At 36.4% G+C, this 25,000-nt stretch overlaps 1 protein-coding gene across 1 annotated transcript in view; it reads left to right on the top strand.

Moving 5' to 3' along the window:
• The window catches only part of FOXP2 (forkhead box P2), a 336,972-nt gene that overhangs the window by 307,345 nt on the left and 4,627 nt on the right, over positions 1-25,000 (top strand). Inside the window, exons 16-17 of the mRNA XM_042872472.1 lie at positions 1,286-1,355; positions 2,220-2,383. Of these exons, the coding sequence (XP_042728406.1) occupies positions 1,286-1,355; positions 2,220-2,383 (234 nt within the window). The remainder of the gene's footprint in view (positions 1-1,285; positions 1,356-2,219; positions 2,384-25,000) is intronic.

Here is a 25,000-nt window from a genome sequence, read left to right as displayed (position 1 = left end):
CTCTGTGTACTACAACCTGACAGACAAAGCGAGCACTTATGTGGAGAATATGTAGCAAGCTAATAGCTATGCTGGTGCATTCTCTTCAGTGAGCTAACATTTCTTTCGTGGGGTTTTTTGTTTTGTTTTGCTTTTTATAAATGCTGTTTTCTGTACAGTCTTGCCTGCCTGACTTTCCCATATAGTTTGCTGCAGAGGAAAGCGATAATGGTTTTGTTTTTTCAGTGTACTTCACCATATGTTTGTCATTTTAATTCCATCCACCATAAGTTCTTCTACTATATATTAAAAATAGTCCTGTGTACATATGTTGCCCATGTGTTGGAGTTTCATACACGCTTGTTTTCACTGTAAACCTTTGACAGAAGTAGGGAGTCGTTCAAGGTCATTTTGCAATATAGGTATCATACACTACAGTACTGACCTCAGAAATATCTTCTTGATGAGGGTAGTATTCATGAGAAGCCTTCACAGGAGGACCTTTGGCATGCTTACTGCCCTACTTTCAAATTAATCCCATGTCACTATGACTGGTTCTGGATGCTTTTTATTCCTTTAGAGTATATAATTAGTTTTGATAAAACCACTCAGAATACCAAAGGTGCAGAGAGGAAAGCTGGAGGTTTTTCTTTGCAGGAAGGTATTCTCTTTCTGTAATGGATCTGTTTGTAAACAGCCACCCAGCTGACCTCTGGGCTCCTCTGAGACCTCCATTTTATTGAAAACAATGTTATGGTGATACAGCATACAGTATTTCCAATCTGTTTCAAATACAGTGTGTTTGATCTGATGGGATGCTAACTGATCCACTGTATCGCTCATTTACTGTTATTTATATGTTGTTGTGCCCTCCCCCTTCTTTGGAAGTGAGGAAAACATCTTTTTGTTCAGCACCTTAGAGGAGCTGTATGTAATGCATTCAGATGCGTATCAGTGTTAGTTCAGAAAACCAAAACCAAATGACACAGCAAGCTGAAGCAGGTGTTCTACAAAGTTTAAAGCTATCTCTGTCAGATTCTTTCAGCAAGTTCAGAACCTTTACAAGTCACCATGGCCCTGCTCTTGGAGCAGATTTTCACGTGGGTCTAATTACTGCAAAGCGCTTGCTTTTCTGATACCAGTAAATCGCTGTGCTCTGCCAGGTTGAGCCCCTTCACCCACAGCTTCATTTCATTTTTCCTTCTAAAATTCATGTTTTCTGAGCTGAAAAACCAATCCATTAACCCAGCGAGCCAGCCAGGATGTGTGCTTGTGTTTTAAACTTTGAAAAATTGTTTATTTTCAGAAGCCCAACATTAGTGAAAAACATACCCACCAGCTTAGGCTATGGAGCAGCTCTTAATGCAAGCTTGCAGGTAAAAAAAACAAAAACAAAAACAAAAACAAAAAAACACACCTAAATTTTTCTTTCTTTGTATACGTTAATATGAAGTATCTTATTTCTTTTATTTCTTGATATATTATGATATAGAGTAACTTACATTTATGTTTATGTCAGTGTTATGGTCAACCTAAATAGTTGGGTTTATCATCCAAGTTAGTTGTGTTACCTAGCACTGCAAGAAGTACTTGTTCTTATTCATGCTACTTTTGATGTGGAGAAGCAAGAAGGACACCCTGTGGCAAAATCTGGAACACTCAGTTTTGCTGCAAATGTTAGATTGATAGAAGCTTTTGCAAATGCATGTGGATATGCATTAATATTTATCCAAGCTGTCATAAATGATTTCACATCCTAGTGTTGGGGAACATGGTGCTCATGGCAAAAACTTTAAAGTTTAATTATAATATATAATTTTTATGCAGAAGAGGCAAATGTCAGGACTTTTTTATTTTGAGTTAAGTTCTGGTCATTTTTTAAAGTATAGCAGCTGCCTGCATTATAAAGGAACCATGCATTGTGTGGAAGGGCATAGGGGTTAAGCGTAATTCAAAGTCAGATAATGATGTAAAACTAGAAAAGTGCTATGAATTTCAGAGCATAGTTAATAATGGAAAATAATGAAACCTGTGTAAGAGAAATAGTAAACCAGAAATGGAGATTCTGTTATAATCTGAATATAAAAATAGCTGGAAAATGCACAAAATCCTTCTGACCTCCTCTACAGCTACCAAAAATGAGCTGCTTTGTGTATGTACGTTTGTAAATGAGTGAACATTTAAAGGTGGTTTCTACGTCTGAGAACTGAGAATTTTATTTTTATTCTTCATTTTGCTAGGCTGCACTGGCAGAGAGTAGTTTACCATTGCTTAGTAACCCAGGATTGATAAATAACGCATCCAGTGGCTTACTTCAGGCAGTCCATGAAGATCTCAATGGTTCGCTGGATCACATTGACAGTAATGGAAACAGCAGCCCGGGCTGCTCTCCTCAGCCTCACATGTAAGTGCGGTTAGTGTTCTTCCAAGAAAAGAATGCCTTAGTCTAAGACCCAATAATATTTAGAAGTGCTTTGAAATGAGGGTAAGTGAAACATCTGGAACTGAATGTTTGAAACCAAACATTTGTATTAAAGCATTTAAGCTGATACTTCTTCATTTGCTCCGTAGTAAGATTGGTTTTAAGCTTTTCTGTTTGTTTTTCAAACCTCTTCAACTTGCTTGCAAGCACTGTATGTGGTGGAAAGCTGGGCTCTGTTGTCGTTTTTGCAGCTTGGTTTATAAAGTACAGTCAGAACGTGCATGTCGGCATCAGTTGTAATTTTTAACTATGAGTCTCTAAACCATTTATGAACTGTAGTGGAGATATTGCCCATTTACATAAACCGTAAAATGCAAAGTTTAACTGTTGCCCACAGTTTACATAGAAGCCAGTAAAGTGTAACTTTTTGCCTGTCTTATAAATCAGTGTAATTACATATTCAAGTTTAATTACTGGTGCGTCTGTATTGGCAAGGTTTATATGTTATATTTTATGCAAGACTACGATTCCTATTAATATTTAGCAGCTAACTATATCATTAATTACTCTAAAATCTTTCCCCTACCATCTTTTTAATGGAGCTGAGAGAGTGGAAGTATTAAAAATTGATGTATTGTGGATTTCAGAAATGTGTCTGAAGCTTTAGAAATGCCTGGCCTTAATCAGTGGTGTCAAACGTGGCAGTTTCTTGTTTACTAAATAGTAAAACATGTATCTTGGAGGTATTGTTTCCCAGGTTATTTATATAATAATTAGCAGTGTGATATCTAAGTAGACTTAGGTTCAAGCTTAATGTAGGATGATTTTTAATGCATGCATACAGTTATGGTCTGTTCTTAAAGTAGCTGATCTGATTTGCCTTTTTTCATTCCGTTTTCTCTCACCCATTTTTAATGTTGATTTTAATTTCTGGAATGGGATATTTAGAAGTAACAATAATTGAGACCAAACTCTCCTTTTACTCACTCTCTGATGCGTGGAGAAACCATTTTGATCTGACCTTTTTTAAGGGAAGCGTATTGCTGAGCTTTTCTTCTTTTGTTTGGCATGTTAATATATCTGTGATCATATAGAAGTGTTTATTGTCAAGCATTTAATTGTTCTATTGCGCATTTATTCTATTGGCTTTTGAAAATAATACACTGTGAACATTAATGTATTTTATCAGGTTCCAAACCATTACTTTTTCAAAATGGAAAAATTTGTCTTTTGGAAGTGTCTTTAGATGTATTAAATAATCCAAAAGAAGTAATAAAACTTGAAGTAGAAAGAACATGAATATATGCTCTTGAGAGTAACACTACTCTAAAACAAGTAAAGTGAGCAATCAGACAAAAGTTTTTATATCCCATGCTTTATGCTATCAACCATGCAGTGGGTAGCTTGAGGCCTTTTACTTTTAGCAGTTCTCCTGAGTATGCTAATGCTCTCTTCCTGTATAAAATGCCAAGACAATAAAACTTTAAAGAGCAAACAAGAGTTAGATCATGTGTGTTAAAAACAGCTATTTTACAGAGAAGAATGACACTTGCTATTAAAGTTGTTTTGTAAGTGTTTGGCAGAGATGTTTACATATCATGTGTTCTGTCTGGCATTCCTCTGGATAAACTGAGATATCTATGCATATGATTATGTAGATATGGCTGCATTTATAGCTGTGTTTATAGCTAAAATACTGCATATTGTAGCAATTCTTACCTATGAAAAAAGCAAGTAACTTGAGTTACACCCCAACTCAAGCTTTTGCTTTCCTCTCTCATTTCTGTGATATGTCATTTGTCAAAACTGGCAATTTCGGGACTTGCTGTAATGACTCTTTCAAGAATTATGTCTACATGTTGCTTAGTTCTTGATAGATTGAAGGAAGAGAATGCAAATGTACCAAGGTACCACTGGAGAAGGAAGCTATCCTCCTTAGAATTCACTGTACTGAATACACTGATACCACATAAATATGTGGCAATGGAACTTACTTATCATGGTACATTTATATTATTATTTTTGTAGGATGTATTTTTTTTAATAACAAAGATTGCACGTGCATGTGCAATAGACAGTATTTGCATGCTGCAAACATGACAACACTATCAAAGAAATTCATTTCTGTTGCTGTAATCCCATAGCTACTTGCTGTAGGTGGGGAAATTCTTCCAGTCTTTGAATTTGTACCTGGTTCTTCATCTGGTTTGCAAAAACAGCTTAGTGAGAGTAGTTACAGCAATCAACTTTCCATCTGTGGGCGGATGTCTTAATAAAGGTGAGTGAATCTGCTTTCTTAGAAGATAGTTCCTGATCATTGGCAGAGAAAGACAGTAGGAATACAAACTCAGCTAAATGTTTAACATCTAAATGATTGAGGGTAGTGAATCCCAGTCAGTGTATTTAGGGCAGTGATACTTGAAAAGCTTTCCAGTTTTTGCCTTGGGTAGTTATATATAATATGTTCCATTTCTTATACTTCTTGAACAGTTAAAAATACTGAGTAGATCTAAGTTTTAGGTGATCATTGTAACTATGGCTTGGTAATTAGAATATCTTGTGAGTTAGTAATTACATATAGCATCTGAAATTTTCTGCTGCATGACTCGCAGTTTGCATTTCCAGTCTGATGAAAGTTTATAATTCCATGGTACAGTTTGCAGCATACCACTGGTCTCGAATAGAATCTCAAATTCTAGATTTAATTTCTGTGTTGCATTAAAAATACAAGTTTTGTCTTTGATTAATCTTCAAATCTAATTCCTGACAGCTCACTGTTAGGTGGACATCAAGTATTCCCTTCTTCATTGAGGAAGTATGTTACTTACTGTGAACACAGACTGTTCAAAATTCCAGTTTTCTCTAATACCAGTTGTCAGCAATCAATTTTGAACAATTTTTGTTTAAATCAATACTTAATGCCATTTTTTGCTTCATTTTTGGAGCATGGATCAGGGTGGCAGAGTACTAACAGAGCATCTAGAGTATCTCCAGTCCACACATTCATATTTTGGCAAGTGCATACAGGTGCAATTTCTCTTCACTACACTTCACCAAAAAATAAAAATAAAAAAAAATAAAAAATAAAAAATGGGAACTGCAAAGGAAAAAAAAAGAAATTAGTCATTAGAAAACTTGGAAAATTTTACACTGAGAAAATGCAGCCTCAAGGTAGAGAACAATTATGTTACTGTCATATAATTATATCGCTCTGTTAAAACTCACTGTAGCTCATTCAGTAAGGTGTGGGAGGAGTTAGCAAAGGAGTTAAGGAAGAAAAATATCCTACCGATGAGGTTTTGTGGTAGAGGCCTGTTTCCACGCTGTATAAGGGTGTAGACTGATGACAGTGCAACTGACCTCTTATTCTCAATTGAATTACAAAAATAATATCTTATTTTAACAGCAAATTAAAGAATTTTAGAGATAGTTGATTTTATTTTCTTAATGTACTTAAAAAGTACAGTGAAAAGCAAAGATAAGTCTTAGAAGAGTTACTTCTTAAAATGGAAGTTCATATAAACTCACCTTGCATGAGACTCTATATTCATTTACTGAAATCTGTAGGACTGGAATTGTTTTGAAGCCAAAAGTCCCATCGTCTTTAAAGCTGTTTTTAGAAAACATTGTGTCAGGTTGTGAGAAATGAGAAGTATTGTCCAAATGAACAAGAGTAAGAGTCAATCTGAGATGAATTAGAAAATGAACTTATCCAGTGTTGTGTTGGAGCGCATCCAGAGGAGGACCACAAAAATGATCCAAGGGATGGAACACTTCTTCTACAAGTGCAAGATGACTGGGGCTGTTCAGCCTGGAGAAGAGAGGGCTGTGAGGTAGCCTGATAGTGGTCTTGCATTGTCTAAAAGGGAGCTACAGGAAAGAAGGGAACAGAGTCTTTAGCAGGATCTATGGCGGCTCAAGCTTACAAAGAGTAGATATAGGTTGTATATAAGGAAAAAGCCTTTTACAGTGATGGTGGTGAGGCATTGGAGCAGGTTGTCCAGAGATGTGGTTGATGCCCTGTCCCTAGAGACTTTCAAGGCAAGGCTGGGTCAAGGCCCTGGGCAACCTGATTTACCTGTGCATGTCCCCATTCATTTCAGAGTTGGACTAGATGACTTTTAAAGGTCCCTTTTAACTCTAAGGATTCTGTGATTCTATGATCCCCAGTTCTGTCTATGAAGTGATGAGTTCCAGCCATCTGTGGTTTCAGTTACCTTTTTCTTTGTATTTTGTGGTCATTCCCAACTCTTCTCCTTTACCTTTCCCACTCCTGCCCTTACTAGATCGTTTCTCTTTGCTGTTCTATCTGCATAATCATCAAACTTTCTTTTTTTTTCTTCAAACTTTTTTATCTTTAAATTTTATTCCCAGAGGCAAATATGATTATTCTGCTGTAAGATCATTCACTTTTGAGGTGCTTCAGTTTGAAAGCATTCCATTGTCAGGTCGTTCCCATATCTGATTATTCCAGTCCCCCACTGTTAAGCTTTCACACCACTTACAGTAGGTTACCTATCATTCCAGTTTTAATCCCTTTCATTCCCTTGTTTCTTTAACTTCATAATGTTCCAGTCCCCTGTCTTTCCTTTTCCTTTTTTTTTTTTTTTTTTTGGTTTTCATCACATTATCCCATTTCATGATTTCTTTGCATTTACCTTGGAGGCCTGTTCTGTTCTAGGAGACTGCTATGATCCAACTCTCCTGTTCATTGTGCAAGACTTACACTTCTTACGTAAGTCAAGAAAATAAACTCTCAAAACACATCAATTAAAAGGGGTATAATAAGCATTTTTAAGTGAGAAGCATGTTATTGAACCAATGAATGTAGTAGCAATTGCAGTATTTCCAGGTATCTTTGTTCATCAAAAATATTTCACCTGACCACGTGACATTTTAATGCCTGCTTAATTTAATTTCAGACATTTTTATTCATAAATCTTAAGAAATAAAGGTGATAGACAAAAAGACTTTGACAGCGATTGATTTTTATTCTTATGTGGAAAGTGCAAAAGCTAAGAAGCATTGGATCTTAAAGGTTACAGCTTTTGTCTGAGCATCTTCCCATTGAAAGAGGCTCCATTGTGAGAATAATTTTGCCTTAGCGCTAGAAAGCAACCCAAAGTGACAGGCTAGAACAGCAAAACAGCACATTATTATCTTGTTTTATTACTGTTTTGTTGGCTTTTTGTTTTTGTTTGATGTTTACTGATTTTATGGATCATACATACTGAACTCTTTACTTGTGACTGTGCGTCCCAGTAATTCATACAGAGCCAATCATGTGTAGGTGCTACTGGAAATATAAACAGTGGTGTTCAGATTCACAATATTTTTTGCTATTCCTATGGACATAGGTTTTCACTTGAATGTTTTCCTAAATATTTATTTTCTGCTTTTTTTTTAATTTTACATTACTTTTCAATCCCTTTTTGCTCTACATTTTGTTTCAGCTCATCAGTTTTCGTACATTTCAGTACCAATGTTCCAGTACTTTATCATTTCCTCCTTAGCTTCTTAAATGTTACATGTCTTACTTTGGATCAGTAGTCACTATTTCTTCTTTACATTATTCCAACCTCAATTGTTGCACTTTTACAGTTCATTCCCAATGCTTGTGACAAAAAGATCACTCCAGAGATACAGTGCCTTCAACTGAAAAGTGTCAGATCCCCATAGCATGTCTTGTAGAAGTTGGTAGGCTCCGGTGGGGTTTCACAGACTCTTTGGAAGCTGTCACTGCTGAAAACTTTGTGGCACTGCTGTCATGAATTCTTGGCATATGGATGGGCAACGTATTTATGCTTTTTACATAACGAATGTGCATAAGAGAAGGCAGCACCTTAAACACTGCTGCAGCTGTTAAAAATGTACAGTTGGCCATGAAGTTTCTCACTGATGTGGTTGTGTGACAATCTTGAATTTAGTTCATAAGAGATTCCTGCCTTTGTACAACGTAAAAGCTGAGATGGTAGTGCCATTTACATGCCATTTTACAAATATACTGTTTAGTTTTTAATTTTATCCATTTTCTGTTGTTGCATTTGGATTTAGAATAACTAACATTATTAGCCAAAGTTTTCTTGGACTCTCTAGGTAATTTTTGCAGACATGTGTCCAAACTGTCTTTGCATTTACATATCATGTAAACAGACAAATAGAAACATACAGTTGTATCCAGTTGGTAATGTTTATATCAGTTCAGCAGAGGTTTAAATACTGATCCATAAAGTCAAGCAAAGATTCACTGAAAAATCAAGAATGTTACGCTGGATAATAGTTATTATTTGACTATTATTTAGTCTTTAGCATTTGTAGAAAACTGTTAACACAAATGTTAGGACTAAAAATTTATATACAGTTTTTTTGTTTGATTGTTTTTTATAAGGAGTTTATGGAAAGTCTTCATCTCCGTGTGAAATCCCATGTAGAACCAATTGAAGTAAGCAAATCTCAAAATGTTGGAAGGCCTGATTATACCTAGTGAAGTCCATATACAAAGGCAGACTTCACAATGTTCTGGCAAACTGCAGTTGGCAAAATATGATTTTGCTATCCAACAGTAGGCTGTGATTTAAAAAGTGCTGGAAATACATTTATGTAGTGTGGACCCCTATGTAGCCTCTGTTTGACTTATAGCTGTAGTATTCCTCAGGTTTTTTGACTGTGTTCTCTAACTTTAAAGTCTTTCTTAAATTAGGCTGAACAAATTCAGTAGTCTTCATCTTTCACCAAGGCTAAGTTCATTTTTTTCACTGTACCCATTAATGGCAGTTTAATGACGTTGCAGAACCTCTCATTAACCTTTTTCAAAGACATCCATAAGCTTACGGTTGAGTTGGATAAGGAGAAGTGTATCTTTGATACAGTATTATGTTGTGAGAGTAGTACTCTTAGGATCTTTCGGCAAATAGATTTTTTTTGTTCCCTCCCTGTTTCCCATCTTTTCTTCATTCCTTGCAAATTTGGCATTATCAGACATCACACAGAGATGAAAAATGTTCTCTGAGCTTTTATCTTTTGTTCTAAGAACACAGGAAATAAGACTCATGTTGTATACAGCCATGTGTACACAATTTCTCTCATACTTCATCTCAAATTTGAAAGCCAATGCAGAACTTCATTCCTTTGATGACTGTAAGCCATATTTGCATTTGCAGACTAAATATATTTGGATTTAGTTTAACTGATACATGATCTAGCTCATGAAGTCATCTCACTCTTCCTGTTTATTGTTAAAATGTGTTAGAGCAAGCACGCTGTGAACTTCAAGTCTTTGTTTTCGTAGGCAATGCATTCTGACATGGTAGGCTGTCCATTTTCCTCATTCTACTAGTGGCTGTTCTGCAAAACTGGTTCTGCTTTCATGCACAGATAGTAACAGACTTGTTTAAAGTATTCCAGGCATAGTTATTTACAGTGAAACATTACAATATTTTCTTACATCATTATGGGAAAAAAAAACATACTGACTTTTTAGCTAGTAATAGAACTGTTTAATTTTGAAAAATATCTTCAGATGTAGTTTGAATAGAAGCTGTATGTTATACTGCTGTTACGCCACTGTCCTCGTTTGGAATTGCATCTAGCTTTGTTTTGAGAAGTGTTTGACACAGTGCCAGTTGGCGTTAGACTGACCGTATGGTTTCACATACTTATAGTGAAACCATGACTGGTAACTGTGAAATTATCTTGAGATGAGACTGTGTGGGTTTATTTATTTATGTAATAATGAAAGAAATGGTTATGCTTTTGTACCCATCTGGTATTTCTGGAATTGCAATCAAAATATATATATAATTTTATTTTGTAGATATCTACAGATGTAGGGATGAACAAGATATTGCACTGTATATGGGTTCATTAAGTGCAGAATGTTCCAGCAGATTCCGCTGTGAAGCAGGAGTCTGCATTAAGTGCAGGCCAAACTATGATGCTAAGAGGCAGGATATATTAAGACCCTTTGATATCTCAAATATCTCCTAGTTAGCTCAGTCTGCAGCCATAATATATTTGTTTCTACTTGCTGAGATCATGTGGATATAAGATGTGTTCAAGTGTGTTTCTCTTCAAATCCAAACATTAAATTCATAATTGCATAAAAATGGGATGCATGATGCAAAAGCAGTCATGAGTGTAAGTATGAGATGGTGATGATGGTAAAGGCAGTCATTCATAAGTAAAGTCTCTAGTATCTAATGACCAAATGAATATGTACTGATAAAGGTATGTGCTTGTGAAAGCATGTTAAGAGGAATGTTGTATGTAAACATAATCTTTAACCAGCTCTAATGGTAAGACCTCAAGGGAAGAACACTGTGGACAGCAAACTTTCCAAATGGTATGGCAGATATATAAATATATATATATAAAATATATATTAAAAAAAAAAAAAAAGAGAGAGAGATTGAAACAAGAGCGATCAAAGAAAACTCATGAAAACTCATGGCTAACAGTCAGGGTAACCAGTCTGTGTATCCTGATCCACATATGACTCAAAGAATATAGGTAGGCTTCCAGGTTAGAACCATGTCAAATGCCTCACAAAAGAGCTATAGTGGCAAATGAGGCGTCAGGCTCTTGATTTCTTGGACACATCACCTAATTGTATGCTGAGCCTAGCTTTTTTCTTCAAGAGGTAATGAGATCAGTGGGAACCTCTACCATCTTCTAGCTGTAAAATGTCCTCTCCACTTGTTGACTGTGCTAATATAGTAAAGAGATTGATTTTTGCTGAACGCTAAGGAGGGACCAAAACTATTAGCTTTGATACCTGAGAAGAGAAAAACTGAGTGGGGAAATAAGTCTTCAAAAAGCTTTTGCAAAGAAGATGGGAATAGCCTTGTCTGCTGGGACTGGAATGAAAAATAACTGATTAACATTTCTGTAAGAGAGAGGTAGACTAGCCACCAGTGAAAAAAAAAAATAAGAAAGAAAAAAAAAACCCACCTCTTTTGACTACAAGATTAATAAGTGCTGATAGGTATAACCAGTACAGAGAAACTAGGGAACCACTGATAATGTAGGCTTCAAGGACTAAATCAGAGAAGCATCTCTCAGAAGTGGTGTAGGTATAAATCATCCTATTTTGGGGTAGGCGGAAGGGAAGAAGAGACCTCTTGAGATCCCTTCCAACTCTGTTTCCTTTTTTTATTCTTATGATAAATCTGAAAAAAAATGAAGTTTTTTTTCATGTATGCCATTTCTTATGAGAGACTGTCTGAAATTGTCCGAGTCCATTTACTTTGTAATGTGGAACAGCTTTCAGAGCTAAGTATCTTTAAGCATTCTTACTTTCAAGATTGAATGAACCTTGACCTTAAAGAAAAATATATAGTGAGCATAGGATTTAAGCAACATCAGAAATGTCAGATAGGACAATGCAGACAGTCGTACACAGTTGAGTTTGACCCATTTGCCCCTGCTGAGTGTGATGTGTAGGTCCGTTTGTGAAATGCTGCCATTGGTTATTTGGTAGAAGACAAACTGAAGAGCTGGCCATTCTCCAGACTTGTCCTAGAAGGCAGTTCAAGCCCTAGCTCTTAAGCACTGAAAAAAATAAATGCTGCTCAAGAAACTTATTATATGAAAAGGAATCATTTTGGTTATATCCTACTGAAAGTTTTGAAACAGTACTCATCAAGCATACCTCTGAAACATCATTTTCAATGAATACAAAATGAATGTTACAGGCCTAGATGTAAGTGTGATGCTATTTAATCCCTTGCTGCTGCATCACAATAAAATTTTCAGGTGGCACTGTGGAGAAAGGTTGGTGATTAGCTTATCAAAACTCACAAAAGTGCAATGGAAATGTTAGTAAAAAGGGTATTACATTCACCTTTGTTGTTGCATACAATAAGCTCAATGCTTTTCAAGATTTGTTAATGTATTAATATAGTGTTAATGTATTTTACATATAAAGAAATAGAAAAAAATTTTATGTAGCCTGTACATATATTTTGATATATAAAAACACTTATAGTGCAGTCCAAATTGTCAGATTTTCCTGGATCACTGAATAACTTTCCAGATGTTGCACAGACAACATTTTCTTGCTCTGTTCACTGTGTAACATTTAGATATCTAGTTGTTGCTAGTAAGTTTCTGTGGAAAGAGTGCAACTTTTAAAATTTCACAGCAATTAGATATTGCAGAGGGTTTCACATCAGTAGCCTCTTCTTACGTTTTATTCTTTTCAGACTTGCTTCTTCTGGATGGTTATTCAGCAACCCAAGAAATATTTAGGCATTCAAATCTGTAGTACTTAATCGTTTTGCTTTCAAAAAACTGTGCTCTTTCCTCCTAATCATCTTCTTTGTTGAGCATGTTGACTTTTGAAGTTTGAGCAACATGTAGTTGAGTGTTTGAAAGAATTTTTAGAGGCCTGTATCCTAAGCTAATTTCTAGTCACGTTTCTACTTTTTGTGGTTCTTGAAAGAGAAAACAACCTTTCTTTAGGAACATAAGGGAGCAAGCCAATGTCAGGCCTGAAAATTTTAGTAACAATCACCAGAATCAGAAAATATACATAAAGATCATTTCTGTCATCAGAACTTGATTCCTAGAAATCCTGATCTTGTAACAGCTAATAGCACATGAATTTTGCGTCTTATTTGAAATTTAAAGAAAATATATTGTTAATATATCAGTTTTCCAGTAAGATTCTTTCTTCACAGTTCAAAGATTTCATGTCATTACATTAGCAGTTAGTATTATTAACATTCATAGCTGATAATATATCAACGCAGATAGGATGTGCTTATTTATTACTGTGGCATTTTCTTGCCAAGTTAAAAGATAAAATAAAAAGTCCATGAAGACGTATTCAATTTGTTATCAGTTTCATAATCTAATAAATCTATTTCCATTAACTGCTTTTAATCAAAGATTATTATTAGATTTTTGTTTTTATCCCTTCAGAGGAAATTAAATTGTCATGTGAGCATCAACAAATCAACAAATCTCAGTTGTTTTCTGTATTCTCCACAAATTTGTCAGCACAAAGGTACTTTTTTTTTTTTTTTTTTTTTTTTTTTTTTGTACAAAGAAAGAGAGTCATGTGTTACTTTTAAATTTCCAGCACTTTTTTTCAAATTGGACTCACTATTATAAGATTGAGTTTCTTCAAATACTTGTTTTGCATGTTTTCCATTTCCTTCTCATTTGCCAATATCTATGTATGAATTTTGCTTAGAACAGAAACTGCAAGTTTTAGTTGTGTCTAATTTCAGTGAAGTAGTCTGCATTCTGATGTGCTTGGTCAGGGCTAAACTAGCAGGGAGAAGCGCTCAATAGCACTATCTCCAGTCATTTTAGGAACAAATTTATTAGTGTTTTGTAAGCGGCACAAAATGGTCTCTGAGTTACTAAGAAACTCTGATACAGAAAAGAAAAAGGAGAGGTTTGTTCATAACCTTTGTGAATTAATGGCTGGCTTGCTTCTGTGGTATAAGGATCAATATTTGTTAAAACATTTTCCTATAAGGTAATAGCAGGTGGCATGTCAGAATTCTGAAATGCTTGTATATTTTAATCCTATTAAACAGTATTGTCTGAATGAGAAGTTTCAAAACTTCTCTTTAGTGACAGCCCCTTGCATTTTTAACATGAGGAGAAATTAGTATTGGGATAACTGTACTGATAAAATTATGATAAAAGATGCCATATTAAATTGAGTGAGCTTAATTATGAATAAGGGTGAAGTGTGAGTATTTGCTTTTTTCCCCATGTTTCACCTATCTCTATACTTCTAGCATATCAGTGTTATTTATATTTCCAAGCTACTGATCTTTTGTGTTGACGTTAGTGGCAGCTAAATTAAATCAATTCAGAGCATTCCTACCATCTTTAATGTTCCTTTCTGGAAATGTGTATACAGTGCCATAAGTCACCTTTGTTGTTCCTCCTGGATTCTGCTGTTATTGTTTTTGAGATAAATGAATAATAGCTACAAGGTGGTCAATTGCATATACTAGTCAAAGTAATGTCCCAGCACAATTTATTCTCCTGGTTAGTCTAACATACTGATTTGGGACTTCTTAAGCAGAGGTGTCACTGAAGAATTCATAAAAAATTATATTTCTTATATTTCTTGAGCAGTTAAGTAGGTACCTAAGGGGAGGTATTTTTCTCTTGGCTTTCTCAGCATTAAATTGATCTGGCATAGGTTGTCAACTTTCTTAGTTTTTCATTATCAAAGTTAACTTTTAGATATTACTAATGTATATTATTACCTCTGTTTATATATTCTTTTGGGGATATTACTAATTATATTGAAAATGTAAATCAAATGTGGGATCTTACAGGATTCTCAATTAGCCTACATCCCAATTGAGAAATAATCTTTTTACCTTCCTTCGTCCAACTGGTTGTATTATTGACAAAACTGTACTATTAATAAGGGTTAGATGTTTGAGGTTTCTTACAGAAGTTTACAAGTTAACATACCTCAATCAAGTCTCCTTGTTTACTGTTGTATTACACACAGAATCCTCAAAGGGCAAGTAAAATTAGTGGCCTTATATACAGTTTTTATTCCACATCATTTGTCTTGATGAGAAATATGTGGTTCAGTATGTGTATTTCCTTTGGTTACTCCATCTTCTCCTCAAGCATTCTGTCAAATGTATTGCATATTTCACTTACAGCAGCTGTGAGTGAACTTCACAAGTGAAATCTTACCCCTAATCAAGTCAAGGGGAATTTTGCTGTTGCTATAAATCACAGAATCACGGAATGGCCCGGGTTAGAAGGGACCTCAAGGATCATGGATGTCCAACCCCCCTGCTACTGGCAGGGCCACCAACCTTCCTATTTAATACTAGACCAGGCTGCCCAGGGCCCCACCCAACCTGGCCTTGAACACCACCAAGGATGGGGCAAATGAGATCATATAATCATAGAATGATTTGGGTTGGAAGGGATCTTTAATATCATCTAGTTCCAAGCAGTAGACAGGAACATCTCCCACTAGACGAGATTGCTCAAAGCCACATCCAGCCTGGACCTGAACACTTAGAGGGTGGGAGCATCCAGTTGTCCTTCAGAGATCTGGATTTAATTCCAAGAAATCATTAATCTTCATATCTTTGGCTTTCCCTTATTTCTTTTTCTGCCTTCGGTCACTCCTAATGTCAATCTGATACTTCTTGTGATCGTTTACAGCTGCAATTTAAGTTCACTAAAATATTTTTCTCCAAATAAGCAATTCTCTGAGATCTGAAATCTTTATATAAATTTTCAAATGTATTGCAGAATATTAGCAAAATTGCTGGTGTTGAAATCTGACATCTTTTTTTCTGTAACATAGGAGCAAGAAAATACTTCCTTGGTTGTGGCAGGACTAATATGGAATGTCCTGTTAGCCAATAAGTTCCTAAGTGATTTTTCAAAAGGTTGTGTTGTAGTTTTTTTCCTCTTGATGGAAATGTTCTCTGCTATAATATTCTCTGCTATTTATATTCCAGTAAAATCCAAAAGGTTCAGGTAAAATAGCCTTTTCTTTGGAGATTTTTGGTATTAAACTGTCTTCTTAATCCGTTTTTACCTCTTTTTCAGACACTCTTTATTACTTATGGCTTATTCTTCTCTTTAGAATAGCATGATGTAGTCACTTTGATCAGATTTGCAGATAACAGTGTGTATGATCCTGCTGTCCTTCCCCCTGGTATCTGAGTTACATAAGTACTTAGAGGAACTTTGCTGTGCTCATGCTAAATCTCCACTTCTAATTGGTAATTGTTCTTGCCTTTTACTCTGTTCTTCAACTTGCCACACCTAGGTAGTATATGATGGTCTCTGATTTCTCCAGGGATATAACAATATACTGAGACCTGTCCTGTTAACAGCTTTAATGATCCTCTGGAGGATGGACCACCCTCTAATCAGTTTTGCAGATGACAAAACTGGGAGAACAGTGGATTTGTGTAAGGGTAGAATAGCAGTTGAGGGACTTGGATGAAGGACCAGATCAAAAGGAATTTTACAAAATGCAAGCCCTGCACTGGGGAGGGAAGATTCACTAGTGATAAATACTAGTATGGTGTGTCTGGGGAGCAAATCCTGGAGATGTTGACAGAGAGCAAACTGAGCATGAACCAGCAGAGTGCCCTCTCAACTAACATCAGCAGCCTCCCAGGCTGTATTATGAGCAGCAGAGAGCCAGGAGACTGGGGGAAATTATTATCTCCTCTTGTTCAGCATTCATTAGACCGCATCTGGACTACTGTGCTTGGTTTTGTCACCTAATGCAAACAGAAGATATTAATAAACTGGAGTTTGCCACCATGCCACAATGCCACCATGATGGCAAGCAGCAGAAGCACTTGCCCTATGAAGGGATGCTGAGGGAGCTGACCTGCACCAGCCTGGAGAAGAGGACCTACCCATGAGTGTCTATGGAAAGGCTATCAAGAAGATAGGGCCAGGCACATTTCTGTGGAGTGTGGTGGTAGACTGAGAGACAATGAGCATTACTTAAAATGAGATACAGAGAGTGGATATGGAAAGAACTTTTCCACACAAGACCAGTCAGTCAGTGAGTGGGACAGTTGCCAGAGACTTTGTATAGTATCCACTCTTGGGTCTTTTCAAGAGCCAAATGCATGAAACCCTGAACAACCAGGTCTGACTGTATAGCTGTGCCTTCTTTGGCAAGATGTTAATCTTAAGATCTCCTTTAGGCCTCTGATGGCCTAAATTATTCTGTGATTCTTTTTGGATTTTATGTTACAGATACTAGTAGTGTTCAGGAGCTCAGCAAAGGGGTGGATGTTACAAATGCTAGCAACAGCAAAGTTTACATCTTTTTAGTATCAGTGTCATAAAAGAAAGTTTTGTGCTGTTGTTAATGATGGGGCTTGTAATATTTTTTAAATTATTTTTATTTTTCCTCCAGAGGTACTCATCCGACTTTTATCTTCAGTAATTAAAGGGAAAGTGTGAAGACACCTGGATTCATTTACAGCATCTGATAAAATTTCACCAAGGCCTAATATCAGTAGGAAAGCAAGTCTTTAGTCATGCAAGCCTTCAAGGCAATAATAAATTTATCCAAACTAATTCTTACTTGTTCTTATACTTTGACATACCAGAGGTACCTCATGACCATAGATCATTAATTCTCTTAACGCTGTCTCTTCAGTGATGAGCTAAAGAAGGCAGACTTTAGAAGCCTAATTAGTTATTCCAGCACACTTCCCTCTGCTGTCAAGAGTCCACAGGAGTGCCTGCCGTGCTGCCAGCTGTGGCTGTTGCCTCTCCTTTCCGTCTTAATACCAAGTCAGTTCAACTCTCAACTACATCACTGTAGACTTGAATTTCTTAGTGATTAACAAGTTGTTAGATATGAAAAAAGTATATTTCAAAAGTGGTTTTTGTGCCTCATTATCTTATTTGAGTGAAGAGAAGATTATTGCATCCCATTTTTTCTCAAATTGGCTATCGGAGGACCTGGGGCAAAAGAGCAGTTTAGAAAAGGACATCCAGAAACACCTCCGCTGAGAAACAGTGCTTCTCTAAGCACGACGTTTCCAGTCTTCTGGAAATACACTGTACCTTCCAGAATGTTGTATCTTCAGTCTCTTTTTAGTGAAGTGAGGTTGTGCACCCACAGCTGTTAGACAAGTAGACGTGCTAATAGGACCTTCCTCACCTTTTTACTTGAAACGACTGATTAGCCTATAGGCATTATTTTATGCAGAAATAATAATGCTTCTTCAGCATTTCAATCTATGTGATACATACAGAGAGAAAGTGATTCCTGATGTTTAAGAAAAAACAATAATGGTTTCTGTGACAGTTGTTACATTGCTGAACTTGTATTTAATTAGTCATCTAATATGGTTTCTTCCCTTTTTCAATATTTGGATTAGTATCTCCCAAAATGGCTGTACATAGTAATGACAATAAACAGTTCACTTCTTAAGAAAAATTATAAGCTTTTTATAATAACATGAAATTGAAAAGAGACAAATTTATTGAATAGAAGTAGATGCATTGAAAATTATGTAGGATTTAAGGATTTGTCACCATTTGCCTGTAAAGGCATAAAAATTAAAAATTCCAGATTGGATAAATTGGGTTGAAAGGGAGGGCTTTACTTTTTAAACTGCTATAGGGATATCTTGCAGACTTGGAGTGAGGACTGGCTAGCTGAGATTTTTCTGAGGAAATAATATTCCAGGTCTTCTAGGAAAAACAGTTACTGCATTTATAAGAGTGATTGTTATTTCACTAAATAATATTTGGTGAAAAAAATGTTTTAAGACATTTTCTAAAGAAAGCTTTAAAATGTTTAGATCTGAAAGAAAAGTTTAAACTGTATTTTTCGATAGATTTAACAGGATATTAATACAGACGCCTTTGGAAAAGCAAAATGTTTCAGATAAAAATAAAGGTTTAAGGTATTCATCATGTACCCAACCAAAGAAATGTAAAAAAAGACGTAGCCACTATATTCTTCATGCCTCAGTAGTTTACATGGACTCATGAAATTTCACATTTGTACAGTTTGAGGAATTTTGGAGCAGCCAATCCTTGAATTTCTTCTACCAAAGTATAGACAGAGCATTTTGTGTAGCAGAATCAAGATTGCATTTTGTAGTTCAGAATGCCTACAGCATGAAAGGACTGAGGCTAGCGTGAGTAGTAAATAAAAATTGCAAGTGTTTACCATAAAAAGTTACACTGAAAATTTAGAGTTCTATGAAAGATTTTGTGTAAATCAAACACAAGATGTACTGTGTTGTTCTTTTGTATACTGAAGCACAGTCAATATTGTGGAAGTAAATATACTGGAGAAATACTACAGCTTGAAGATTTTGTGCCTAGCCAATTGGTTTTAAAGATGTAATTTTTGTGACCTAAAGTCTATGTACAGAATTGTGGGAAAAATGGGTCAAATAATACATCATTTAATTTCAGAGTGGCTTATAACATTTGAGAACTACATAATCTTACATTTTTTAGAACTTTAAATATCTTAATAAATAGCAAGCAGACAAAATCCTACAGGAACTCGGTATATGTTATCATACCACATATGCTCTGCCTCATCTCTTAAATTAAAAAAAAAAAAAAAGCTAGCTGAGCTCTAGAAATTTTATCATCTATATACACTTAAATCCTTCTGTGTGAAGTTACTAAGAAAACTAGTGAGTTAATAGCATTGAAATCGTAGTCTTAAAAAATGAGCATGGGAAGCATGGGAAGGACTTTTTGTGCTGTAGGATACCAAAGTAAGAAACTTCTTTGTGTTACTGGGCGTTTAAGTCACCGCACCAATACAAAATACTTTCAGTTGCAACATGACAAAAAAATTACCCTTTTGTGATTTTAAAGTGACTATTCCAACCTCTCTGTGTAACTGAAATACCTTCAAAACTCAGATGGCTTGCTACAGATGATATGCTTGTCTCCCAAGCTCACACTGGACGCCTTGACTTCGGCAACTTTTCTCTCAACATTTACCACCCCTTCCATAGGGCAAGGGCAACATCTTTTCAATGCCTGTCATTACATTGACTTAAGTGTCTGAGAGAGTGCGCCTCTCTCAATCATCACCTCACACAGCACTTTCCTTTTAATGATTTTGGCAGACTATTAAAGATGTTGGGTGAATATGGGTAACAAGGTTCGGAAGATTTGTGGACTTTTTTCCACTGGGATGGGGTTGTAGCACTCACTTCCCTGGCAGCTTTCAGAACTAAAAAATAAGCACTTTGTATATACTTTCTTTTTTTCTTTTATATGCGTACAAATGAGCAATAAAATAATTAGTTTTCTTCAGCCCACAGAATGGGATGGAAGAAATAGAACAAAACTAGAATTGTTAAATCTCTGTTTTGTTTGAAGGGAAGTGCTCAGATTCTCTGTGGTAAGTCAGGACTGATTGTTATAGAAGGCGTTCTTTGACTTCGTGTTTTTCTCAAAGGGAAAGTTGTATTTTATATTTAAAGCCTGAGATAAACATGTGGATTGCTACTCAAGTAGTATAAACCTTGTTTATTGTAATTATTTATATTTTGTTGCCTTCTGTTCTCATTGCTGTTTTGCTGGGTTCGGTATCCTCTTGCATTCAAACTGATGTGATGTGAAACCTCTGTAGAAAACATGCTATCCATAATTGAGAATATTGTATCAAGTATCCTTTCTCCTTGTTGACACCAGTTCAGCTCAGTTTAATTAAGTAGTCATGTACTGGGTTATAGGATCTGGTTGTTTTCTTGTCAGCAACAGCACATGTTCTAATGTTTAAAAGTTGAATGCAACACTTGTTTTGTTGCCACTGCCTAGATTTTAGCAGGATTTTTGTAGCTGTTACACTGTACAAATTTTTCCCAAGGTGGGATCGGGCTCATCTTGTGCAAAACTCGAAAGACAGCTCGTCTTTCATTGTGCAAAGTTCTTGTAGGCTTTAGGAGTTTGGTTTTGTCTCTAAATATTTGGAAGTTATTTTATACAGTCCTTCCTAGTAGATATCTATCTGTCAGCTCCCTGTCTTTTTCTCTTTCTTTTTACTTTGAAGCCATGAAGTTCTTCTCTGGCAGTCTACAGACAATCTTGACAAGGCCTCCATAATTGTCCAGCAATTGTTACCTGTCTCTTTGACACCTGGCAGTTGTTCCAGTTAAATGCTATAAATGATATTGTCCTTAAGGATAGAATATATTTCTGAGAACGTGAGAACTGAAAGTTATAGTTTGCCAGTTACCAGAGGGGATAGCAGAAATCTCCTTGTAAAAGCTGTAATGCATGCTGAAAACCTTTATGACATGTGGAAGAGAGAATGTTTGAGGCAGCCACAGAGACAGAAGAACACCATGTTCTTTGAATTACGAGTGGGGACATGTTTTCAGAGGCTCTACAACTTATCGGAACACTTTTTATAGTAGAAAAATCTCTCGTGGAGTTCAGTTTTGAAAGCATGGTACGCATATAAAAATTTTCTTCCAAAAAAACAAATTCACCAATTTTTAAGGAGGTGACCATGGAAATGACTCTGCTCATTTACATATTTATCTAAACGGTTTTTGAAAAAATTGGAATCATCACAGTTCATTTTTGTTACTGCTGTGGACCCCTTGTTTGTTGCATAGTCTTGAGTCTTGAACTCAGGTGAAGGTATAATTGCCAGCACTTGTTTAATAAAATGTAGTTATTTTGATCAGAACATTTCAGCATGACAGAGTGATAATGCTAAGAGATGACCTCATCATCCTTTTATCCTACCAGAGATTTCACAGGGGCTGAATTCAGTTGTTGAGTGTATCTAACCTGTTCATATAGGCCCCCGAGAATGGAGACTTCAGAGCTCCCCAAACAACCAGTGCTTTCTCTCTCTGTACTAATTTTTAACTCCAGTATCTGACCTGCTCTTGCTACAACCTAAGACATCTCTTTTTCAGTGTTTCTTCATATAACGATATTTTTTAAACTGCTACCTGGATTTCCTCCAGTTACCACATACTTGAAATCTCATCATTTTTACTGCTGTGCTTGCAGTACCTTCCATTTTGTTGAGATCTGGGGAGTTAATAACCACGGTCTCCATCCTCTATGTCATTAATGAAAATACTGACTAGCTATGAACCCAAGACTGGACCATATATAGGAACTATTCTACTCTTAGTTAAAGCAAAAATTCCAATTATGTAGTAGTTTTGATCAGAAGTCAGAAATCTGTAACCTGTGACCTGTTGTTAGGCTTTGTTTGAATTTGCCTAGTTATTAATGAAAAGACATTGCATATGTAAATATTTCTTCAGAATTTGTTTAAATACTCAGCACTTCACATGGGAATTAGTCCTTAGTACACTGCTTTCATTGCATAACAAAGTGGTAGAGTAGAATTTTGAGTATAAAAATGTTTTTATATATAGGTATCTATTTAAAAACATATACTAGTATTTTCATAATAGTTGCATAATGAAATGTAGCCATCACAATGTTTTGATCATTATGTATGATAAACATCTTGGAACGTATCATACCTTTTAAAATCTTTTGAGATGTGAATATACTGAGAAATTTATGAGATGGATGTTCAAATAGTGTTTTGTTCATGGTAAAGCAAACCAACCAAGCATCTGGGCTTTGGTTTTCATAGGTATTTGGTAGGTTCCTTTTTCCTCAGAACACATTACATTAGAAATGTAAGTTCCTTTACATCTCTGACCAACAAACTTCAACCTGGCCCCACCTTTGATTTCAAAAAACAAATTCTGGAGTCGAGCTTCAAGAGTTTGAAAACAGTATTTCCTAGTGCGTATGCTTCCAGATGAAGTATGATAGTGCCTTTCAGCAAGTTGTGCTCTTAAGGTGCTGGCAGTGATTTTTTATTATTATTATTATTTTAATTATTATTTTATGGATGACTGAAGTGCTTGATTTTTGTCTTGATTTGTGGTTGAGCTTGATCAGAGTATAGTTAAATAAATGAAAATTTTTGTGTCGCAATTCATCTTCTTAGCTATTAATTCTTCCATAGATTCGTTATCAAAATAATCTTTGAACTGTCCATACAAAAAAAAAAAAAGATCCTTATTGCTCAAAAATTACAGCACAGAAGAAACCAGTATCTTAATCTATGATGTACTTTTAATGGACACTTTTGTTATCCTGCCTATTTGTACTGTGGCTGTACTTCAACCACAGAAATGTAACAAAGAAAGCGTGGACAGTACTCTAAAGCAACTGAACTAATTTGGTAAGAAAAAGGTCAGAATTTTTAAACATGGGAAGCATAGCAAAGAAGGAATCTGCTGCATACCCTGGTGCTCAACATTCAACAAAGAGGGAGCAGCACAGGGGACAGAATGTTGTAATCTGGAGGATCTGGAAGTGATGAGTATGGTACTATATCATGATTAAAAACAGTGGGGGCTTCCAACAACAAAAAAATAAAAAATAAAAATTGAACCACAGAATCCCCAAATATCCAGAGTTGAAACAGACAGGTTAGATGGGGCTTTGAGCAACTTGGTTTAGAGGAAGGTCTCCCTGCCTGTAGCAGGAGGATTGGAATTAGATGATCTTGAAGGTCTCTTCCAACCCAAACCATTCAGTGATCCTTGAGTCCAGCTTCTGCCTCCACACAGGACCACCCAAAATTTAAACCCTATGTCTGAGAGCGTTGTCTGCATTGTCTCTGAACTCAAGTAGCTCAGTGCTGTGACCACTGTCCTGAGCATCCTGATCCAGTGTCCAACCACCCTCTGGTGAAGAACCTTTCCCTAACCCTCCCCTGGCTCCATGCCGTTCCCTCAGGCCCTGTCGCTGTTGCACAGAGCAGAGCTCAGCACTGCCCTCCATTCCCTGTGAGGAGCTCCAGCTGCCAGGAGGCCTCCCTTCAGCTTCTCTGCTCTGCGCTGAGCAAACCAAGGGACTTCAGCTGCTCCCCATGTGTCTTGCCGTCTCAACCTTTCACTACCTTCCTAGTGCTCCTTTGGATGCTCTCTAATAGCTGTATCTCCTTGTATTGTGCACCCAAACAGCACCCAGTGCAGGAGGCGAGGCCACACAGTAGAGAGAGCAGGGGACAACCCCTCCCCTTGCCTGCTGGCGGTGCTGAGCCTGGTGCACCACACGGTGCAGTTGTCCCTTTGGGCTGCCAGGGCGCATTGCTGGCTCTTATTCAATTTACTGTCAACTAGAACCCTCAGATCCCTTTCCATGAAGCTGCTTTCCAGCTACTCATTCCCCCAATGTGTTCATATATCCAGGTGCAGAATCCAGCACTTGCTCTTGTTAAACTTCATTGCTTAGCAGGTTGCCCAGCCCTCCAGTTTGTCAAGATCTCTGTGCAAGGCCTCTCTACCTTTGAGGAAGTGAACAGCTCCTTCCAATTTGGTGTTGTCTGCAAACTCACAGAGTATATCTTCAAGTCCCGTGTCCATGTTATTGATAAAAACACTAAAGAGAACCAGCTCTAAAATGGAACCCTATTGAACCCTACTAGTGACTGGCCTCCAGCCTGATATAATTCCATGTATTAGAAATATTGAGCCAGACTCATCAATCTATTGTTCACTCATCACATTACCTTTTTTGTCTACCTGTATACTGGAGTTCAAAAGCTCCCTTAACAATGTTTGGGAAAAAAACAACAACAAGAAAAGCAAAAACAGCCATATTCAAAGTCACTCAAACTTCAAGGCACACAATTACTTGTAATGCCGTAAAAAAAGAATGAGTGGGTCGTTTCCTTGTTTCAGAGAATATCATTCAAATGTTTTTCAGTGATAAAAATTATTTTAAAATGAGTCCATTTTCCCTTATGTCCTATTTCCCAAAGAGGTAAAAACAAAACCACAAGATTAGGTGGAGACCAAAGCATCACGTTGCCTGTTGGTCCTAATAGCTGTATTCAAATCTGGTGCTTTCTATGTAGAGGAAGATATTGCATGATCTCAACTCCCTGTGAGGTATTCCAAGTCACAAGTGTTTGCTGGAAACATCGCAACAGTGAGGTGTAAGAGGTTAGGCTCAATTTCCATTTCTGTTTTTTTTATGACAGGGTTAACTTTGCAAGGACAGTCAAAGCCTGGTTTGTTTTTGAAGAACAGCTGTTGTGTAGTGATGTGTTGGATACTGATC

The sequence above is a fragment of the Lagopus leucura genome, unplaced genomic scaffold, assembly GCF_019238085.1.
Source record: "Lagopus leucura isolate 7727_CA_CO unplaced genomic scaffold, USGS_WTPT01 Super-Scaffold_100008, whole genome shotgun sequence".
NCBI lineage: Eukaryota > Metazoa > Chordata > Aves > Galliformes > Phasianidae > Lagopus > Lagopus leucura.
This window is presented reverse-complemented; position numbering and strand designations above follow the sequence as displayed.